The sequence below is a fragment of the Citrus sinensis genome, chromosome 1, assembly GCF_022201045.2.
Source record: "Citrus sinensis cultivar Valencia sweet orange chromosome 1, DVS_A1.0, whole genome shotgun sequence".
NCBI lineage: Eukaryota > Viridiplantae > Streptophyta > Magnoliopsida > Sapindales > Rutaceae > Citrus > Citrus sinensis.
In genome coordinates, this window is record NC_068556.1 from 23,042,485 (window position 1) to 23,065,782 (window position 23,298).

A 23,298-nucleotide genomic window follows, 5' to 3' on the forward strand; every position below is an offset into this window, starting at 1 on the left:
GAAGTTAAATAACAATGGCAGCAGATGAAAGAGCCAGAGATTCACCAGCATACTATGCTCACAGCTTTGCCAAATGGGTAAAAATTCGCAACCCACTTCTGAAAAGGCAAATTACAGTAGTGTTGCATAATCAATCAATAACCGCTCTTAATTTTCTTTCTATCACTTAGGTCCCTTGACAAATTGGGCCTACAAAAAGGAAAGCTTTGGGTTTTCGTTAGTCTTGGAATGCTAATGCTATTGGCACCGGGCCTAGGAAAAAAAACTCTACGCCTCTTGCGCATCCGGGGAATCGAACCCCGGTCAGTACCGTGGGAGGGTACTATGATACCACTACACCAGATGCGCTTGTTGAGTGAAGGGCACTTGGAAAAGATAAAAAACGAAAACGGTTTCTAGTACGACGACCATCCGCCAAACTTGTCAACTAGGAAGTCTTTAACACATCTAATCAACTTTTAATTTGTATTTGTCCATCATTTCTTCCACATTCAGTTGCTAGTTCTCATATGTAAGACTCTCCAAGTCTCCAACAAAACATCACAATAGCATATATTTTTCACCTAGAATTACCAGGCACACACATAACTAATAACGAGGCTCATCTATCCATCCATATAACCATATTTGATGATCACACTCACGTGTATGGGCTAAACACTTTCACTGTCATCTTCTCCCAAAAAAAATGATAGATAAGACTCCTACTAACATATATAATTTAAATGGCAATGGCAGAGACAGAGCATGCTTATTTATAATAGAAAAGATTAAAGTTTTCACAAAGTAATAAAAGAATGCAAAAAAGCCCTCGTGATCAAAACGTTTGTCTAGTAGGTAGAACTAGAAGCACTCATAAAAGTCATAGCTCGCCGACCACAACAAAATTCCTTCTAAGCAACAACTTTAATTACTTATTAATTCCTAGAGCACGAAATTAAGGTGGGCGCCTAAAAAGCACTTTTAGAAATAATTTAGACTGCAGGAAACATAGTCACAGGTGCTGAAACTGCCCCCTTTCAAGAGTTATATATGTCCATTCTTTATAGAAAAGCTGCATCTTGTATGCACATTTCTACCATATATATTTTAATTATTTAGGTTAAAAGTACATGACTGGGGCATTGCATTACTTTTGCGGCTTTTTGCTGACTTAATTAGTTGAATTTCAGTTCTTTTCCTTGCTAGCTTGTTAGAAACGTCAAACAAGTTGCACACATTTTCATGAGCTTTAAGTTTTTTCAAGTAACTAGCCAATCGACTTCTGTTGCTTGTTCTTGAGTGGTCGCATAATTTCTAAGACTGTAAAACCTATATTGGCTGATAGGTCAATTAAATATACCACCCATTAGGCGTTAGCCGAATGGTCCTCAAAAAGTTTGGGGTTCAGTTCTCATGGGCACCCCCTTTTGAATGAGAATAGATATCACTTGCGTGGCTTCAAGTGAATTCATACGTCCAGTTTATTTTCATGAAAGTGCTTAATTAAAATAAAGAGAACAACTATGTACAACCCTAGATTCTGTGTTGAGTGGATTACGCCCTCTAAGTTCATTCTTAACTCTCAACTTATAATTTATTATATAAAATAAACTTAGGAGTTGCCAACAAGAAATTTATGGGTACAATCAAGAATCTAAAATTTTTAACCAAGAATTAATTAATGCAGCGAGAGCTAATATATCTGACAATGACTGTACTGTAAGCACAATGTATTAGGAAAATGAAATCAATGCATGGTCAGATCAAACCTATATATGAGAAGACAAAACAGGATCTCTCTAGTCTTGCCCCATCCTTTGTGGATAGGATCAGAAAAGATGCAAAGCTGCAGCTTTTTCTTCTCCATAACACTTTTTCATTCCACAGACTGTCCATAACCATAACCCTAGATTTTTTTCTGAGATTATCATTTGATTTGATCCCTTCCCTTTTGAAAGGCCGCCAAAAAATTTAACTGACTACTCAACAGAAATTACAAAGAGGAATGGGCTCGGACAGCCGTTGTACAACTGACCAGCAGCAAAAATTAAAGAAGAAGCTACACTCATTTTGGATATATGATGGGCTCCTTCTTTATAACAATTAGACACATGTTAATGAGGGCCTTATCTACACGAGTTTATAATGCCATATAGATTGCTGCTGCTGTTCTTTGTCAGCACTTGCAAAATTCCAGCAAAATAGAGCTAGTTACCTTTACAGCACATGTCCTTTCGAGCCAGGTACGCATAAATGGGTGCTTGCTTTAGCCAAAAAGCTCGGGTTCATGCATGGTCTCTCCATCGAATTATATATCCTTGAAAATATAATGCTCAAGACAAGAATTCGGGAAAGCAAGAATGGGTTCTTATTTTATAATTTGTCCTCGTTGTTCTTTTATCCAGATTTTGAGTTTTGTCTTTTGACTAGCTATGCAAGTTGTCATATGAAGCTAGCCTAGAGAGCTCTTTTGCTTCAAAACAAGAGTGAATTAAAGTAACATTCATAGAAGTCCATAGTTAAAATTTATCCCTTAGGTCAGTCTTTTTGTTTTGTTCTTATCATGCGCTAAAGTAATGCGTGTCTATTCGTGTACAGGTTTGGTTCTCTAATACTATATAAAAGTTCTTACACCTAACCAACACTAAAAAAAACTAACTCATGAATTAAGAATTGCTTCAAGTTTATAGTATTAATAAAAATTCTCAATTGATATGAGATATTTTTCCCATCAATACTAAGTTACTAAATTAAGAGAATGATTACAATACATTTGTTGTATAATGCAATGCCCTCCAATATTCTCTGTTGAAGTCCCAAAATTTTCCTATTGCTGTTCACCAAGTTTTTGTTTTCTACATATAAAGTTATGATGCCAAATTTCCAATACACCAAAATTTGGAAGTCAACAGAAAACTTAAGATGAAAAAACTTCAAGTTTTCAACTAATAGTACCATATAACGGCCGTATTGAAGATACCTTCAAATAAAATTGGAAACTATGATAGCCGCCATCTGCTGCATACGTGGCATGCAATTGTGGGATCTTGGACCCCCTAATCACGAAATTTAATGAAAATTCATCCACTTGCAGAAAGCATTCTGATTTCAGATTACAGGCTCTTCTATTTGTCTAGGTGAAATTCATTAGAACAAAAACAAGTCCTGTTTTAGCCATGTGGTCGTCTTTGTTATCAAAAATAGATAACCAATACTGCGTGGTCCCGTAACTTGAGGTTGAGGATATATATTTATTGATATCTGTTTCAACATAATCGAAACTTTCCACGGTACCCACTTGATGATAACCGAGACTTATGTATCAAGTTGACGTTGTAGCTGTAAGTTTTTTTACATTCTTGTAATCTTGAGAATCTTTTGCTTATTAGCATGTGAAGAGTTTTGAACCAGCTGGCAACTTCGGTTTATGGCTAACCCACCATTTCCTTTGGAATTGATAGGCGTGGACTCGCAAATTTGCCCTTTCCCAATATTTCTAGAATATAAATATATATACATATATTATGAGGATTTGGGTAAACTTCATTTATTGCTAACTCATTTCTACTTCAAGACAATATCTTTTATTCATCATCTCTCATAATTGAAATGACAAGTGCATGAAATATACAATACTTTTTTAAAAAAAAGATACCGGAACTTGCATGAATCAATTTGGGATCATCAACTGATCAATGCATTTTGCAGAAAAAAGAGAACAGGCTAGTTTGACCCCTATGGCGACAAGACCTTAATTCCCAAAAAATTTTGGATGCTCTCTATGTATATACTATTCAATTTGTTAAATTTTTATTACGCGTGTATAATTTGTTCGTGTGTGCTACTCAATCGACACTTGATTATGCGTGAGCATACGTGCCATCAACATGTTTTGGCAAGCAACGCTCAAATTTATTCTCAGCAAGCGTAAGCCGCACTTTATTCTGTTAGATATTAATCAATGAATTTGCTTATAATGTTAATTATAAATACACGAACGTGTCATTGCCCCCTTTACTCACTTTAATTTGTCACCTCACCAGCCAAGCCAATTCATTCATCTCAGACAAATTATGCATGTTCCATATATGTCACCTCAAACAATTTGTATTAAGAATATAATTAGCACACAGAAAGAAACCCAATTCTCATTTCACAGTAGTATACACAAACATACATGATACCAAACTTAGCGACCTTAACCTACGTTAATTATAGCTTCATCCCTAATGAATGAAAAATCAGTAACACTGCTACTGAAATATCAGACCCCTTGACGCAGGCAATAAAAATACAAAGAAACCAAACTAAGCACACACAGATTAAAAGTTGACAGATCAGATGAGAGCAGTGTAAAGCTGGTCATGCAAAGAGGAACTGAAAGGACCAACTAGCTAGCTACACGTCCCTGACTTCAAAGACGTTACGGTTTTTGACGACGATGTCGTACATGTGCATGGACTTGAACTTGTTGAAGTCTTTAGGGAGGGAGATTAGATGGACGGTGGAGCGTTTATGGAATTGAAGAAGCTCGGGATCATCGTAGTATCTCTCCCATCCGAGAGACGATAGCTTACGCTCAAGAACAGCGTAAGAGGTCATGACCTCATTGGTTGGGACGTGTACTAGCACTTTGCGGCGAGTGTTGGAGTTGGAACAAGCCTCAGCTCCCGGATTCTCAAGACGAACAACTCCGTTCTTGAAGACCCAAACGCCGGACATTTTTGTTTTGATAGATCTGGATAGAAGCTTTGTGTGTGAGCTTGAAGATGGAGTTGGCGATGAAGTAGTGCAATATATATAGAGAGAAGCAGTGAGTGACAATTAAATTATATAATCCTATTATGAAGTGAGGATGGGGATGTTTGGATTTGGGTTTAGGTGAAGCTAACGTGGGGTCCAATAAAGAAGCTCACTAGGGTCCTGAGGATGCATTTGGGTCGCGTTTGTTTGGGACACACGTACCTTCAACAATGGGTGCATAATTGGATAGAAGGGAATCCATTTTTCATTTTTTGAAATTTCTCTAGTCTTCCCAAAAAAAAAAGCGAAAGCCACTATGGGAATCCTAGTTGGTTAATTGTTTGAAGAAAAATATTTAGATCTAGACGCATTCTAGAGAAGGTTAAAGAAAACGACGTTTAATTGTGTGTAACACTATATGGTTGGTTAACACACACGTTTGCCTGAGAATTAATGGAAGAAAGATTGGATGGTGATGTTTAATGATGATTCTGGTTTTTAGTTGTTCATGGAATTCAAATAAGAAGATGAGAAACACATTCTTGACGAGTTAAATGTTCTGGAAAACCTATATGCAAGTGTGTGTCCACGCGTCATGCATATATAATTATGGGGTAAATATTTGTTTAATCTTTATTTTTTGATCCTACGTTTTGAAAAATACATCCAACACCTCTACTCAGAGATATGTTATACTATTGACTTTATGTTTCTTCTTTTGTTTTACAATAATATATTTGTTATAATATTCTTGACTTTTATTAATTATCTATTGAAAAATGTAACTCTTTATTAATAATGATGTTTTAAAGTATTTTTTGAAACATAAAAATTAAACAGTCATTTAACTCAAAATATAGAGAATAAACGAACATTTACCTTATAATTACGTGGAGTTACATAAATTATTGTTTATTGAGGAACGAAGAAAGGGAGAAAGAAATTGGAAATGAATGGGAATAAAAGTTTTGTAGCTATAAGAAGAAATGAGGGATGCTTAGAGCATTAATTAATAATAAGGGTATATGTCCTTTTCCAAAATCTGTGAATGGTTTAGTTAGTATGGAGACTGGAGAGTGGGGGTGGGACCAATTTGGAATGGAGGGATCAATGTCTTTTTAGTTCTTGTTCTTGGAATTGCAAGTAGTGGAAGCGTATTTTCTCATTAGGGCTGGCTGCTTTGTGCCTAAACTGCCTAACTGTTGACTATTCAGCTCCCTCCCTCCTGTAGCCCTCCAATCTTTAATTTATTACTTGATCATTATTCACTTTACTTTGGAAGAGTGAAAGTGAAAAATTTACGAGATCATCCATTTCATGTAAAATAATTGTTTTCTTGTATAGATTTTGAGCTTGAAATATAAGCTAATCAGGTGTTCTTACGTCAAATTTACTGTATTATTAAAAAGAATTTATCAGTTGAACTAACTAATTATCTCCGTTAATCAAGTTTTAAAATATACACACACAAAATTTTGTACAATAATCAAGCTTCTTTTAGAGATTCTTTTGCCTATACATACATACTTTTCGCTAAAATATCTTTCATACAGCAAATGACATATTCTATATACATGGAAATAGTAGTGCTTTCACACAAGAAAGTAGTACAGGTTCGTCATCATCTACGCTCGCACTTCTAATAACTTTCTTGGAGTCTGCATAAGTTATCGATACATTTGGCCATTGATCTGATGATTTTTCTCTTTTCGCTGCCTGTTGGCATGCATATTCATTAGAGCAAGAAAATGGGCAATCGTCTATGGAAAAGCAAACAACTACCGTAAAAGCAATGCAAGATTCTTGGCACCAATTTAACCCAACCTAATTCCAAAGTTAATTGATTTTGTGCAGGCCTTTTGGTTGTAAAACCTCTCTTTATTCAGCACCTCTACACGATTTTTGCAATCTCATCATCGTGCCGTATGGTCCTTTGATGTAATCTTTCCCGACCAAAACTAACACACCCATCGTCATGACAAGGATCTCTCTTATACTCTTTTCATATATATATATATATATATCTTTCACCTTCTTCCAAATTCCTCCCCATCTTAATTTCGTTGGACCACACAGAAAAAGAATGTCACCCAACTTGCTTTATTTTAGAAAGCTCTTTGCATGCATTAATTTCAAAGAAGTAGGATGGGCTGTTTTTTTAAGGCTAACGAGTTGGTGATGCAATGACAGGTGATCGAATTGGCAGCTCTTTATATGACTATATTTACTAATGATTTCATTTCCCTCAGTCACCTCGTTAATTTAATAAGACTGCTGCTCTTTATCACCTAGAGTTCAACCTTAACTCACGTTGATAATTTTGTTACATTATGCACGTACGTACGTGCATATTAATATGATATCCTCAGGTGTCTATTAATATATTGAAGGTAATCTGTCGTCGATCTTTCTAGATTTTACTAGAATATGTCCTCGAAATTGATTGTTAATTTAAAGTGCCCAATACATTGCAATTGCTCACGAAAAGAATAATAAAATTCCTTTTTTCCTCTTTGTTTTTTTCCCCCACAGGACGGAAAAAATAAGCCCGCTTCATTGAACATTTTGCACCTCATATTTTTTGTCCACCTATATATTGACAATTCTTTCTAGCCACCAATGCACACATGGGTCCCACAACATGCCACTTCGGCTTTTTTTTTTTAGATTATGATTCTCTCCGGATCTGATTATGTTCTGAGTAAATAACTCAATCACCGATTGCTTGTTAATAAATAAAAAAGTAAAAGAAGTTAAATTTTACCCATACGCTACCATTAAAAGATACATGGTAAAAAATTCTTAAAAATTCAGTAATACTCAAATCAGGAGAGGATCATGTTCCTTTTTTTTACCCCCTCATGTATGTTTCAAATTCATACAACTTTTAAATTGATTCTTACTATAAAGCTCTATATAAGCATACTTTGTTACCTTTAATCCTATAACACTGTGAGACAGAATCATTCATGATCAAAACTTTAAGGCTCCACATGATAATTAATCGCAAGCTCCATACGATCAATCATAAAGAAACTACAAGCCCATGTGGCTGTCCCTTAGAAAAGCCAAAATTTTAAGTCCTATAGTTAATTAAACATGATACTTGTATCATCCTTTTCAAGTATATATGTGTATGCCTTTTCATATGAACCTCTTCTTTTTTTTTGTTTTTTTTGAAGAAAAGCACAGATCCGTCCTCATCACTAAAGCAATTTGTTTGGTTTTCTCTTTTATATATATAGCATATTCTAGCAACATCTAGGGTTTTATATATTCCTTGAGATGGGTTCTTATGAATTTTTAAATAATTAATGAAAAAATTAAATTGAGAAGGAAAATATTATTGTAAATTATGCATTTCTATATTAGCGTACTTTATGCAAACAAATATTTTTAGATATAGATATTATTAAATCAATAGGTTATTGTGTTAATAAAAGCTATTGGTCAACCAATTAAAGTTAATTAGGAGAAGAAAATTCGCTTTTGCCATGGACGGTGGAGTTGATTTTAGGATCACGACAGGTAACTACATTTATTTGAAAGTTGATTAAAATTTTGTGTATTTTATTCATGGACGATATTATTGCAGTCCAACATATATTCACTTAATTGAAAGAATCCGAAGGTTATGTATAATTTATTTAAGGCTCGTTTTCACTAAAGATAACAGATATTACAGTAATAGTGTTTGAAACCTATTATTTCAGTCTCAATTTAAGTTTTAATGCTATGTGTTACTTATTTATTTTAAATTTCATAACTCGTAAAATTAGTTCCAATACTATATATCAAATTGAGACTTGATGTTAGGATACTTAGTATTGCTCATATAACAAATATATCTATATGGGACTCAAGGACATAGGTGCGAAGTGGGAATCGAGGGCATGATGCGTTGATCTTTCTCACCATTAAGAGAAGACTATACTAAAAGTTTCAATAGCACACTCGATGATTAGCAATCAGATAAAAAAAAATTCTTAAAGTCGTCACAGAAGCAATATATCCATCTTAATCACACATTTGGGTATCTTTAAATTAAATTACGTAGACCTTCACTAGTGTACATGAACTTATTCTCCATAAACTTTCTTAAACAATGAGAAGATAAAACTATTGGGTGTATAAAGGTTGAGTAAATCACAATGGTGCTTGTGCATAAATCAACTGGAATTTCTCTTCTAGACAAAATAAAGGAGAACTTTTGCTATAAGGGGAATAAGTTTAAAGCTAATAAAGAATGATTTTCGTTAGCTATTGTTAGGATTATGTGCGTAACTTTGATTAAAGAAGAATGGAATTAGGCCATTTACATTGATTTCAAGAATAAAGTATTTGGCACCTGGAATGTAGGATCGATTCCCTAATAGAAAAAAAAAAGAAGAAGAGGTATTTATGATAATCATTTGGAAAATGACCATATTAACGCATCTAATCGAATAAAAAAATTAAGATTAAGTCGTAAAACTTACGTCGCATAGTCGTTTTACCTTATGTAAGCATAAAGAATGACATTACATTTTTTATGATGTTTTCTAATCCTATCTTTTCGAGGATATTAAAGGCACGTTATGGTCTATGGAAGAATATTTGAAAGCGCTACTTTCATCAAATGCTTTTCTTTAGGTTCTCATTGGACGAGTGAGTACGACAATAATGAATGAGATATTTTCTTATCAACAAAGCACCTAATTAGGGATGATAATGGGCACAGCCCGCAGTGGTTTTGTCATTATCAAATTCGCACTCGTATAAAATTTAAATTATCAAATTCACCCGCAACTCATTACAGATTTTGATAATTATCAAACCTACAATGGTATCTGGTAAATTTTTTATAGGTTTCCACATTTAAAATCACAAATTTTCAATATGTAAATTTATAATAATAATTTAAACTTCCAATAACATACTCAATTCTAAATTTAACCAATGTAAAATAAAATAAAATTTCAACATTAATCCAACACAAATTCTCAAATTTAATTATAAAATATACAAATCCATTAAAAAAAACCACAAACTAGTATCTAAAAATAACAATTATCATTCAACACAAGCTCCAAGAGAAGATCTTCATTTCATCAACACCATTAGCACCCATCCAACACGATTCCTACAATAATGATTAAGATTAATATTTTCTAAAGAGTAATACTTTTTAAATATTAATCCGAAGAACAAAATTATAATAATGAAATAATCAATGCATTAATTTAAAGAAAATTCAATCAAAATTATAATAAATATATTTTTAGATTTAAATATTTTTTAATTAAAATTAAATTAAAAATTAATTAAAAAGAAACTGGGGGTTTGGCAGATACCCATGCAGGTTTTTTGATTAATATCAAACTCACCCACAATCTAGTGGAGGTTTCAATTTATAATACCAAATCACCCACAACTCACAAAATTATCCGCAGCAAGCGGGTTTCAGTGGGTACCATTATTATCCCTACACTTAATAAGGGGAAAAAAAAGTTGGCTATCGTTTAACACGGGGAGAGGCGATTGTTTTAGTGGGGATTTATGGGTATCATAGTGTTGGGCCTTTATTTCTAAAAGTCTCTCAGCCCGGAAAAAATAACCAGTTGGAACCATTTTTTGACAACTTGCTGGCCAAAGAAAGCAGGTTGAAACACATCTATGTTTTAGACAAATCACGGGGAGTGAACATAAGCAGTTAAGCGCTCTAGAATCATTTTAATCACTTGATGCAAAAGCATAAGCCTGGAAGTGAGGACTAAGCTTAACATTTTTGTCACGTAGATCCAGCACAGGAAAGAAGTGACCCATTTCACCATGTGTAATATGCTGTGAAACCGCACCATCTAAAAGCTTAGGGACAAGGTAATTCGAACTCGAAAATGTCACCTGTTGAGACACCACTTGAAGACAATCGTACATTAGAATTAGAATGAAATTGATCATATAGAGTAAGAGCAGATAATATTTTTTTAGCTCATGCATAAAAACCACTAAACTAGTATGATCCTTAATTTCATAGAAATCAACCCTAACGGGTATTTATGCAATTTCATTATTTTTATCTGCTATAAAACAATTCAGCACTGCACCAAAATCTCGTTTATCAAGTTTTATAACTAGGGCAAACCTTAGGTGCAACTGTGGCACCGTGCCACAGTTGCATCTAGCCGTTGGATGTTAGTGGACCCCACTAATCTAACTACATCCAACGGCTAGATGCAACTGTGGTACGATGCCACAGTTGCACCGTAGCATGATCCTTATAACTATAAGAAAAGTCTTAAAAAATAAAATATAATAAAACTATAAGAAGTCAAGTGTTATTTGACATGAACGATGGTACAATACATGATACAAATCTCTCTCTCTCTCTCTCTCTCTCTTTCATTTCAGTGACCGACCAAACTCCCCTACAGAACAGAAGCTGTTGAAGAAGCCCAGTTTTGTACATCGTTGTGAGAAATAAAGAGTTACTAGTTGGTGCAATCGAATCCATGGCAAACAGAAAGCCATATTATGAGGACTAGAATTAGCAAGATTCCGAGAACGACTAACTTTATCTTCATGTTTTGATACCACATTTTACGCCGGATTTGAGTTCCCGCTTTCTTGTACGCCTGGGCCTGAAAATGCAGCAAAGAGAGTTGGAAGGTTGAAGGGTGTGTAAAAGTTAAAAAAAAAAAGTCTCTGTGGAGTCTATATTCATCGCGTTAAACCTACCTGCTCACGCAAGTTTTCGGTTTTGTCGGCAAGATTCTGAATGTTTTCACCTCTGTCCACAGCCTGAAAGGAATATCTTAGATCAGATGAACAAACAAAGAACTTATTTCTTTTGTAACTTTATCACATGTTTCACCTAATCAGATGAGCTTTAGGATGCAACACAGGGAAAAGCTCAAAATGTAGCTAATCCATAAAACAGAACAGAAATAATGCACGTAATTTTAACACCCCAAACAGGGGTACATGGTGTAGAATTGCTGTTTCTTGGTTGCCAGAGAGTCTCTAAATGTAAACTTCCATTCTAATCATATAGACCAACAACAAATCTTCCTCTTCGAGCATCCACAAACCAATAATGATGGCAACCAAGTTCATTTTGATCCATTGAAATTAAATTCTCAAAACCATTCATATATAAAGCAAGGAACCAGCAATACATGGTGCGTACTTTTCACAAGAGGAAGAAGTGTGGACTCTGGTAATAATGACATCACTAATCAAAGCACTTAAAGTACATCAAGAGAATAACACAAGTGCATGAATGAAAACACTTGAAACAAACTACATTTTTTCAGATAGTAAATTTACCTTGTCGATATTCTCCAACATTATGCTTTTGACTTCTGAAACTTGAGCCTTTACTTTTATTAGCTTTTCAATCTCTTCGGCGTGGTCAATGATATATTTCATGTGCTCTTTCATAAGTGGCCTGTAGATTAGGACTTGTTCATTAACCTTTAGCTACAAATATTCAGCACAAATTCAGGGCAAAATTAAAGTAAACATTTGACAGTTTTCACAATGAACGTACCCAAATTCCTTGTTAAGACTCTTGGCAATAGCAGTATCTGCTTTACCACCGCCATACCGTTTCTTAAAGTCTGCTCTCATACGCTCCAAAAAAGCAATAGAGATCTGCTTGCTAACAGATTCTTTGGCAACAACGCAGTAGGCTGCCAATTTGAAAAGGCAGAGTCAAGAGGACTAGAGTAATTGAAACTCCGCACCTCAGATGACAGAGAATGCATTAGTTTTGACACTAGCAGAACAAAACAAATTGCTTATGGCCACGCTATTTGTCCAATTTACTGTATATACAATATACATAACTCTATGACAATTACACCTAAATCACTTCATTCAGAACATATAATCTGCAAACCACTTCAAATCCACAGAGCATATACATTATTACCAGAGTGAAGGGCTAATTGGAACATTCCGACAAACTTTGATGCTTGAAGATTTTAATGTTAAACCTTCTCATCAAAATCTATTGCTCTAATCTGCAAGCCGCTTCAAAATCACAAAGCATATGCGTTTTAACCAGAGTGAAGAGCTAATGGGAACATTCCAACAACCTTTGATGCTTGAAGATATTAATGTTAAACCTTCTCATCAAAATCTATTTCTATGAAAGATTATTGTAGCTGGACTTAGCTCCAGTAACATGTACCAAGAACAGATTCTTTTACCCTCTATAGATGAACCATTTGTTTAATGACAATAAATCAAGCTACAATGATCACCATAGGCTGATGAAGGCTTTTGGATTCTTCAAACATCAGTCAAAAGGCAAATGAAAAAACTAACAACCTAAAGTTCTAAACCCACCTTCCACCAACAAAAAATTAAAAAAAATAGAAGGCAAAAATCTGAATCTCTATAAGCTATATAGGTTTGTCTATCACGAAATGTAATCACTGCAAGGGAACTTCCAATATCTGACCACAAAATAAGACATCTTTCCTGGTTCACAAATCGCCAAGGGCAAGCACATGCACACCATACTCATGGAAATGGACGCAGAGATCAATAATGAAAAGACATATCAAATAATCATCTCCAAATTTAAGTTTTAATCATCAGATGGAAATTGAACCTTGTAACACCAAATACATTTATCTATACAAACTCGCCCATACAAACTAACGTGGCATGATATAATTGGAAAAGTAAAAATATAAAAAGTCAATCCAACAAATGGTAGTAAAGAACATGTTTTTACTCATCCAATCATATCATATCACGTCAGTATATATGAATGAGTTTTCTATAGATATTTAACACGTAGTGAATCCTTCTCTTATTGCAAAAAGACAAACCACCAGTTCTTTAAACAAAGACTTGCAAGAGACAAAATCGTTAACAGAGATGAAATAACTAAATTTTTCTTTTTCAAACTCGTTGTAAGCAGGATACTCAACTTCAACTATCAAATATACCCAACACTTGTTTTCAATTGGAATAATGCTATAAATACAAACCATGCACGAACTCTATTCAGAAAAATTGATGTGATAATGATGTTGTTACATGTCTCACATTTTAAAGAGAATAAATGAAAATAAATAATATAGGAAATGTGGTGATCATATAAGTCATCACGTCATATCAAATTGTAAGAATAGAGTTCATACAAAATTCATATTTTCAGTATTATTATTTCAATTGTACGGGCTGATACATAATACTAACAGAGAATTTAATCATGTTAAAAGCATTTCTAAGTAAACGAAGAATATTTGTAACCATTTTCACATTAGATCCAACTACTTTAAGCTACAGTTAAACTTTAATAAACTCCCTTAAATTGAAAATAAACAAATATTCTTAAAATTACCGTAACCATCTTCAACGAGGAAGTTGAAAGTGTGGTGGTCGCAATTGTAAGTGAACTTGTTGTTAGAAGAAGGCAGCCTCTGCAAGCACTGAGCTGCAATCGCCGGGAAGTTGCCAGTGAACTCGGTGTACTCCGCCAATATCATCGTGCCACGTGCCACGAAGCTGTATATGAACGATTCCTGACTCATTTGAATTGCTACTGAGTCACGGCTCGGCCTCCACTCGGTTTAGAAGAAGAGAGAGGGGAAACACGATCAGACAAAAAAGAGACTGGTCTGGTTTCACGTCAAGTGTTTTCTAGGCTTTGTTTGGTTCCATTTTTATTTATTTTATTTTATTTTTTACTTTGGTTGGAAGAAAGAATTTTTTTGTATTTTTGTTTTTAGAAGGTTTTATATAGTCATATAGGGGACGAGATTTAACATTTACGTCCTTGAATTTAATATTTTATCGAATGAAAGTATAATTTTTCAAATTATATTATATAGGTCCTCATCTCTTGTCGAATCTGAGGACTGACCTCGTGTTAATTTGCCCACTCGGGGTCAAATAAACATATTAATATCATGAGGAGTTGAGGATGATTTAGACAAAATAATGGAATTAGTAGGGATGGCAATGGGGAGGGGAGGGGAGGGGAGGGGATCGATCTCCCCGTACCCATCCCCGATATTTTGCATATGTCTCCATCCCCTCCCCGTCCCCGTCAGAATTACTTGAGAGAATCTATATCCCCTCCCCGAATAATAACAGGGGATCCCCGAGGGTCCCCGATCCCCGAATAACTAATACATTTTTTTTCGATTTTGAGTTAATCATATTAAAATAAAAAATTCAAATAAAAGTAAAGTTCGAAATATATCTTACATTAATATCTATTACAAAAGTCACATACATTAAATTAGTAAGTAACATAACATGCAAGGGATATAAACTTCTTTTACAAACTATCATGAACAAATTAATAGTCTAATACAAAATTGTTACAAATAAAATCGAATTTAAATTCAAAATTAACTTTTTCAATGGTGGCGTGGGCACTTTATAAATGTGGACTATTCCCTTTACAACACAATAGTTAAATCGGAGCAAATCAAAAGCAAATATTAGATTAGATTATATTAGATATTAAAATTGTGATTCGCTGTGGGCAATTATAACATCTAAAATTAAATAAAAAATAGATTTAAGTTTAAAATATTTAAAGAATATTAAAATTAAAAAAAATGTTTGGCTAATAGAATCTACTCGGTCTTTTTAATGTCCTAAATAAAAATTTAGAACTTTAATTAGCTAATTAGGCCTAAAAGTTTAATAATATAAATATTTTGATATTTTTTATTTTTACCAATATTTATAATTTTATAATTTATTTACTAGTAATTTTAAAAAATTAAAATAAAATTAAAAATTAAAATGGGGAAATGGGTAGGGGATGGAGATTCCACCTCATCCCGTCCCCTCCCCGAATAAGAAATTGGGTAAAAAAATTTCCTCGTCCCCTCCCCGAATAAGAAATTGGGTATGAAATTATCCTCATACCCTCCCCGAATGGGGAAAATCCCCGAGGGTACCCGTCCCCGTGGGGATTTTTGCCATCCCTAGGAATTAGGGACCTCTTTTATGGAACTAAAAAACTATATCCTTATTTGAGAAATTATATAAATTTAAGGATTTAGATGAAAATCCGCCTTTTTAGCTTTATGAGCTAGAAACGACGCGTTTTGACTTGGATTGGTTGAATGTGACTTGGTAAATTAGACTTTGTAAAAGTTGATGTGCTCTTTCCCTTAGAATTTTCATTTTTTGTTTTAATTTTTTCTTTGCGGTAATTATGTGAAAAGGACTAATTTGATTGAGTAAAGCAAAGAATGAGAGAGAGAGAGAGAGAGAGAGAGAGACTAGAGAGCGAAAGTGGAAAAGCTTCGTTAAACTGAGATTCCGACTTGGCCTTGCGGCGATCAATTAAAAATATATATATATTACAGTGACAATAAACAACTATCTTCACTTTGAGAGAGAATTATGGGCTGCGCTTGAGTCCGCATGCCTTTTACAAGGAGCGATATCTCTCATTGGGAAAAAAATGTTATATTTTTCTCTCTCTCTCTCTCTCTCTTCATATTTTCATCGTCTCATATTTTTTCACCTTTCACATCGAAAAATAACAACCTTGCTTGGAATTCACAAAGCACTTGTTCATGAACCAACATAGCCAGTGAAAGAAGACAGCAAGTTTGCCTAATAGACTAAATCCACTAAACAACTAGTATTCATCGGTTTCTTTGCATTTTTACCTTCTCTAATATTCAAGAAACGTTCATTTCACTCTACTCACATTTTGAAAAGGAAAAGATTGTCTTCACTCAAATTGAGGAAGTAAATTAAACTCTCACAATATATTGTGGGGACTTAAACCCATGACCTCACAATTGTGAGATTTGAGTTCTAACCACTAGATTTTTTCAATCTTTGTTACTGAATAAACAAACTTTGTCTGCTTTTAATTTACAGCCAACTTTCAATTTCAATCCCACTCCATAATTGAATCATATAATATACTCTTCAATCTTCGTAGCATAACAAATTTGCGTCATCCATTAACTCTTCTATAGCGCCAAATTTAAAGACAAATTTCTCAAAATCCAATGTACATTTCAAATTAATTTTCAAGCTTTAATTTGTATTACCTCTCACCATATATCAGCAAATCAAAATTGACCGATAAAAAATGGGGGAAAAAATAGTTAAGACCAAAATTTACCCTAAACTAAGTTTTTAAAAGCAAGGCTGGTTAGAATAAAAGTGAGAGAGAAAAAAAATTGTGTATTTTTAATTTTTTTAACAGGGATAAATTTGAAAATGTATGTAATTGATTGAATAATGGGGGTTAATGAGATAAACTGAGGGATTGAAGTATCACCAATCCTTTCTAACGTGGGTCTTTTTAAGGCCATCCATGTCAACTATGATCATGATTGGTATGAGTAATAAAAGCTACCGGATGTAGAAAATATATGTAGTTTTTAAATAAAAATTAATATCTACGGTGAGAATATGATTTTTAAATAATAATCATATATACACTTTTTTATAAATTTTCAATCATACAAGTGTAGAAGAAAATTAATTTAACTTTCAAATCATAACAGTAAGTATTTACCAAATTTTAAAGTTATAACTTAAAAGTTGAAGGTAACCAAGCAACCATAATAACGATCAAAGCCTATATCGAACAAATTCACTTCTTACAATAAATCTATTTTTAAATGAACTGATGATTTTTACCTAAAAATGACAAAAAGTGATTGTAATAAGTATGGGTGGGCATAAACCAATAACCCATGGGTTTACCCAAACCCAACCAAAATAAAATGGGTTGGGTTGGGTAAATCATAAAAATGGGTTAAATTTGAATTTTTATGTAAAAAATTATTTTATAATGGTTTGGATATGATTTACCCACGGGCCGGGATAAATTCCCAAAATTGAAGGTGACATGTCAGTAGAAAATGAATTAAACAAATTAATTCCATTGTTTTCAATTCCAAAATCTTGCATTCAAATTCAATTTCTCACCATTTTTGACACCTCCTATTCGACATAGATTCTTCAGAAGAACTTAAACATCGCATTTAAGACCATTTCTGAAGATTCCTTGCCGGAAAAAATCCTTAAGGAGCCACCCAATCTCCCTATGATTTTCAAGGCTCCAATATTTAGGGGTGGGCAAGGGTCGGGGTTGACCCAACCCGCATGTAGAACGGGTTGAAATTTTTCAACCCGACCCAACCCGCAGTTTTGCTAGTTGGTTTGATTGGCTTAGACTTTTGAAAAAATCTATTTTTATAGTCTAATTAAATATTGAACAAAAATAAATTAATTAATCAAAAAAATGCAAATATTAAAATCTTTAGAATAATGTATTATTTTAGTTATTATTAATTATTGTTATTATTATTTTTATTAATATTATCATTATTAACATTTATTATTATTATTATTGATTTTATTTTTTAATTAATATCATTTTTGTAATAATATTTATACATGTATCTAGTTAATAAAAATTATATTATTTAATATTATGAGTATTTTAATAAATTGATTCTCATTCACATTTTTTATTCTCATTTATTTTGTCAAGTAAACATATCAATAACATTTCAACATATTTCTATTCCCATTTATTTTTATTAAATAAATATTAAAATTTTATTCTCATTTCTCATTCTCACTCGAGCCCATTCATATTCCCAATTCATTTTCATTTCACCTAATTATCATTTTCTAAAATAAAAGCACCGTTAAATTTGAGGTCCAGCGTCGGGCTCTTTTGCATTCCCAACAATATACGAGTGTGAAGGATACTGAAAAGTATACAAGTGATCACACCCTACACTTCCTCAAACTTCAATAATCAAGCGTGGCCCCACTCGGGCGCGGTTCATTGATTAATCACCTCGTGATCTACGTGAAAATCAGTATGCTAACGCCACTGATTATGCGTCTGGTCTGCTTCTATTCACACAAATCCCTCATCACTCTTTCAAATCAATTTTTCATTTTTCTCTTTTGCCCGCCCAAACAGGTCCTTAAGCCCCAAATTCAAACTCTCACCTGACTTGTATTTCAAAATCTTCGGACACCACACACTCACTCTCTTTATCTCTCTCACATCTTCATCTTTCAGATCAGAACTGTACTCCTAAACGACAACGTTGTTAAATCTGTCCTTAAATTTAATTAAACCCTAGAAAACATTGGAAAAAAAAAATTCAAAATCAATCCAGTTTTGTGGTAATGGCTAATGTGGAATCTGATTCAACTCCTTCAGTGCCAGTATCTGCTCCACTTGTACCTGTGCTTACACATAATCTATCTATTTATTTTTGCTCATTTTTATTTCTTTTTCTTTTTCTTTTGACTGAAAATTAATTATAAATTTACTTTGTCCTTTTTGTTTTTGCAGAAAAAGGAAAATATTACTCCTGTCGGCTCCAAAATTGCGGTATGCTTGTTATTTTTTATTTTCTTTTTTTTTTCCCTAAAAAACATGTTATCATTTACATTGGCATTTGAAGTGGCAACACTGTTTTTGGAAAATATTTTGTAATTAATTAATTAATTTTCTGTTAGGAATTAAATGAGTCGAGAGCAGAGTTGCTTAATAGAATTCAAGGCCTGAAACAGGTGAATTGATTTTTTTCTTTTTTAAATAATTTTGTTACCTTTGCGGCACTGTTGATTGTGATTATAAAGGGGTGTTTATAATTATTTGGTTTAGGATTTGCAAAACTGGAGATCGAAGCTAGATACTCAAGTCAAGATCTATCGTGATGTAAGTTTCTTGTTTGTTTTAACTTAACTGATATTTGCTTAGTCTTCAAATTCAACTTGTGCTGCATTTTCTGTTTAGTAATTGGAAATAAATGAACTCAGAACCAGCTTTGTGATTTTTATTTGATTCTTTGCTTTTGATTAGATCGCTATATTTGTTCATTAGGAAGGATGATCCAAGCTTTTTAGCTTAGTTGTTTTCTTGATGAAATGCGTTGTACTTAATGCAGGAACTGACTGATATGAAGAAGACACTGAGTGTTGAAGTTGAGCAGCTTCGATCAGTGAGTGGTGCTTCGATAATATTTTTCCCATGTTGATTTTGAAGATGTCTTATTAACGAAAAATAGTTTCTCTCTGAATGAAATTAGGAATTTCAAGAATTGAGGAACACTCTTCAGCAACAACAAGATGATGTTACTGCTAGTCTCAGAAATCTGGGGGTGCGTTCTCTTATTCATTCTCCTATTTGTTTCCTAGCTGATATAGAGCTTAGTAGAAGCACATTTATCGATGCTTTATAAACTTTTGCAGTTGCAGGATTTCTCGGGAGATGACAAGGAAAGAAAAGATGATCCCAATATAAACGGAAAAGATGAGGAAGTTCATGCTATTGCTACCCCTGTGGAGGATAATGCTAAGGCAGATGATAAGTAGAGGGTTTTGATTTATGAGTGCACTACTTTTTGTCTTCTCTGAGGGAAATTAGTGTCTTTCTGAATTATCTACCTTCCTGTATTTGTTAAAATCTGTGACTAGCTGTTGTCCCAAGTGAACTTCTATCTGAATCAATTTTTATGGATTTGTTTTCATTTAAATCACGTATCTCTTTCCATAAAGTCCTTACCAAAATTTTTGAATTGCTTGATAATGACACCCTTTCATTTCAAACTTCGTTCTGTTTCTTTGCTAGCTGCTAGCTGGTATTGGATATTCGAATTTCCCAGCTCTGTATGCTTTGGCCATTTATGTCAACAAAAAATGCAACCTTCAAAGGCCTCAAAATTCAAAAGGCTGTGCCAGGGAGATCAGCAGGGTTAGCTTTTGCTTCTAGGTCCAACAGCTTATTTGAATCAGTGAAATAAGGCGACAAAAATCATGAAAGAATAAGCAGGTATTAATGGTAGCTCCACTTACTGCCCCGTTAATTCAAGTAGTTTTAGCTTTATTGAAGTAAATTGTTCTAGGTTGTAAAACGTTCTTTTTTTTATTTTGGTGTCTTCCTCTCAATTGTTGCACCAATTCATTGATCATACTTCATACATGATCACTTCCTTTAGCTTTCATTTCCTTTTCTAAATGGTTCGAATTAATTGCCATTATCAAATATTATAAATATATCAAATATTTTTTTTTTTCAAAGGCACAGGACGGCCTTTTGGGCATTTCAACCTCCAAAACTTCAGCTTGGCCTCATATTCCTCCTCCTCCGCCCCATCACCACGGCCACCACTGTCGTTCACTGACCTTCCCAGAATACCGGAACACAACTTTCTCAGGCATCCGAAAGGACCTCCCATTGGTGTGAGATGACAATGCCTGAGCCTTACTCAACCTTCTCATTTTAGCAATTTCAGAAAATAAGCATCCCAGGTGGAAATGGTAAGCATTACGGAGCGGAGAAGACGGATCGTACGTATCACAGAAAGTTCAGCTATAAACATATATATATATATATTCGCACAATATCTAAAAAGATAAATGTACCTCTACTCACATTTGTAGGAACTTGAAATATATACCACAATACCGGGAGCAATCTATCAAACGAAGAGCTTGCAGAAAGACCAAAATCATCAATACTTTGGTAGTATAACAACGCTAACTCATTGAAGCGCCTCCAAAGAGCAAAAAGCTCTGTAATTGACATCATCATAAAAGGATTGCTGGTAAAGAAAAAGAAAGTGGATAATTTTTGCTGTGCAATTGTAAGCAAGATTATTCCAATTAATACGAAATGTGGAACAAATTTCAGTTGAGTAGTATGCAAGCAGATAGGTCTGGTTTTAGAGTATTTGGAGCCTCAGCCAAATTTTTTTGTTAGATCTCTCTTTATTTTACACTTTCAATACTCAAAGAAATGTAAAAGGACTTAAAATTCATTTCATCTTTAACTCTTCAATTTTAACAGTAATAGTAAAAAATTTCAAAAAAAACAAAATCTAAAAAAATCAAAATGATTTTTTTTTTAACTTCCTTTATAATTATTACAAAATTAAACAAACAAATAATAAGAATAATATTATTTTCAAATAGATATTTCAAATGATAACACATAAAAAGTTCAGATGATGAATTGATTATTAAATAATAGACACAGACTTTGTATTTCAAAAAACTAATTTTTTCTTATTTAATGAACCAATGAATGTAATAATTTTCTTTATAAATAAAGGAGGAAGAATTTTTTTATCTACTGATATTTCAAATTATAAGGTTTTAATAGAAATCAAAAGGAATATTAAAAGTGAAATATTTCAATGTTAAATAATCAAGTTCTTTTAGGAAACTGAAAAGGTAAAGAATTTAATTTTCTTTTTCTTGGAAAGACTAATAATGAATGAGTTAATGGTTAAATAACATTATTAATCATATCTCTTTAATGCTAAAGTAACCAAATATTGATTTTCTATTAAAAAATAATTCTTAATTATAAAGATGTTAAAGTTACCAAATATTTGGATAACTGATAGTCAAATAAACTATTCTACAACACATAATTTAAGAAAAGATTTTTGTTAATTAGAGAATTATTAAGAAAATACTAAAAAAAATGAGGGTTTCAAAAAATATGAGGTTTTAGATGATCGCCTTATTTGTCTATACTTAAAGCCACTCATGAACAGATATACATCCTCTCTTAACAGATGAACAAGTCAAATAATATGTTAGACATTAATAGAATTAATGAGAAGATACGTAGAAAAAAGGAGTTTGCTGATAACAGTTATGCTTATACTAAGGATTTGCCCATCAGTTATCCAAATGAGTTGAGTTCAAAACACTTCATCAACACTAGTACACTACAGCCAGAAAAGAAAAGTACAGATAACAATTGAATATGTAAACAAGCTTGAGGTTTGTTTCTTATAGAAAGAAAATATGTAATACTAGCTGAAAAGCAGAAAGCATGTTTGAGGATGTCTTGGCACAGCTATACTGCAAGTTGATGAAAAAGCTTTTCCACCAAACAAGTTCCTGGCAGTGCATGCAAATCATACCACATATTTTCCGACTGAAATTAAGCCTAAGAGAGAGGAGCATACGGGCAAGATTTTAAAATGGAAACTAGCTCCATAGATGTACTATCATGGCAATTATTTAGTTCAATAAGTGCAACTTCTGTGCAACCTACAGCAATTGCTTCCAAACCCGTATCACTCAGGAAGCAGCAATCAGTTGAGAGTAAGATTTTTTAACTTCTTACACCCCTTCCCCACAGCATCGCAGGCCCCTGCAGCATAAGATAGACTAACTCAAACTTCATGTTAATTGCAGCAAAGGCAACCATGTTCGATTAGATGCCTTGTTCAAAAATAATTTTTCAGTTTTACTCACGAAATAGCTATTATTGAATGCTGAATCATCTGGGGTTATGAGATGAGAGAGACTTCCCCCGGCATGGTTAATTTATTCATTTTTAAGTCATGGAAGATATGTACTGCAGACATGGATGAATGAATACTTTGCTTCGTTAGAGACTTAGGAGGATACACTTTCAGGGTCATGTCTCATATCAACAATATATTCATTAGCAACATTTTAACATCAAATGCTTTCAGAAAAGCAAGGCAGTTTTGAACTTGCGTAATGTTCTTTCATTTCTCGCCCATGGGCCTTAGTACAACAAGTAGCCACTAGCCACTAGCCGGCCAGCCATGAAGTAAA

General features: G+C 33.4%; 3 protein-coding genes and 1 non-coding gene across 6 annotated transcripts; 1 reads left to right on the plus strand and 3 right to left on the minus strand.

Annotated features, from left to right (window-relative positions):
* Positions 1-277: 277 nt before the first annotated feature.
* Positions 278-348, minus strand: TRNAG-CCC (transfer RNA glycine (anticodon CCC)). Its single transcript has one exon. It is a non-coding gene; the product is annotated as a tRNA-Gly (tRNA).
* A 3,756-nt stretch (positions 349-4,104) lies between these two features.
* LOC102622495 (flowering-promoting factor 1-like protein 3) lies at positions 4,105-4,973 on the minus strand. The gene has a single exon (XM_006489039.4). The coding sequence runs from the start codon at positions 4,702-4,704 to the stop codon at positions 4,381-4,383; it is 324 nt and encodes a 107-aa protein (XP_006489102.1). The 5' UTR covers positions 4,705-4,973; the 3' UTR covers positions 4,105-4,380.
* Positions 4,974-11,002: 6,029 nt separating this feature from the next.
* Positions 11,003-14,422, minus strand: LOC102622202 (vesicle-associated membrane protein 724). Its single transcript, XM_006489038.4, has 5 exons — positions 14,069-14,422; positions 12,257-12,398; positions 12,034-12,154; positions 11,443-11,505; positions 11,003-11,345 (listed from the first exon to the last, which is right to left on the minus strand). Exons 1-5 carry the CDS (start codon positions 14,256-14,258, stop codon positions 11,196-11,198), a joined length of 666 nt encoding a protein of 221 aa, XP_006489101.1. The 5' UTR covers positions 14,259-14,422; the 3' UTR covers positions 11,003-11,195.
* A 4,127-nt stretch (positions 14,423-18,549) lies between these two features.
* On the plus strand, positions 18,550-20,228 carry LOC102621728 (uncharacterized). Of its 3 annotated transcripts, none has more exons than XM_015533564.3 (7): positions 18,550-18,927; positions 19,043-19,081; positions 19,210-19,263; positions 19,358-19,411; positions 19,641-19,694; positions 19,782-19,853; positions 19,945-20,228. In XM_015533564.3, exons 1-7 carry the CDS (start codon positions 18,874-18,876, stop codon positions 20,065-20,067), a joined length of 450 nt encoding a protein of 149 aa, XP_015389050.1. In that variant the 5' UTR covers positions 18,550-18,873; the 3' UTR covers positions 20,068-20,228. The 3 variants fall into 3 exon arrangements, with proteins under 3 accessions (XP_015389050.1, XP_015389051.1, XP_006489100.1); XM_015533565.3 differs by having other exon boundaries at positions 18,550-18,912; XM_006489037.4 differs by having other exon boundaries at positions 18,551-18,933.
* The last annotated feature ends 3,070 nt before the right edge of the window (positions 20,229-23,298 follow it).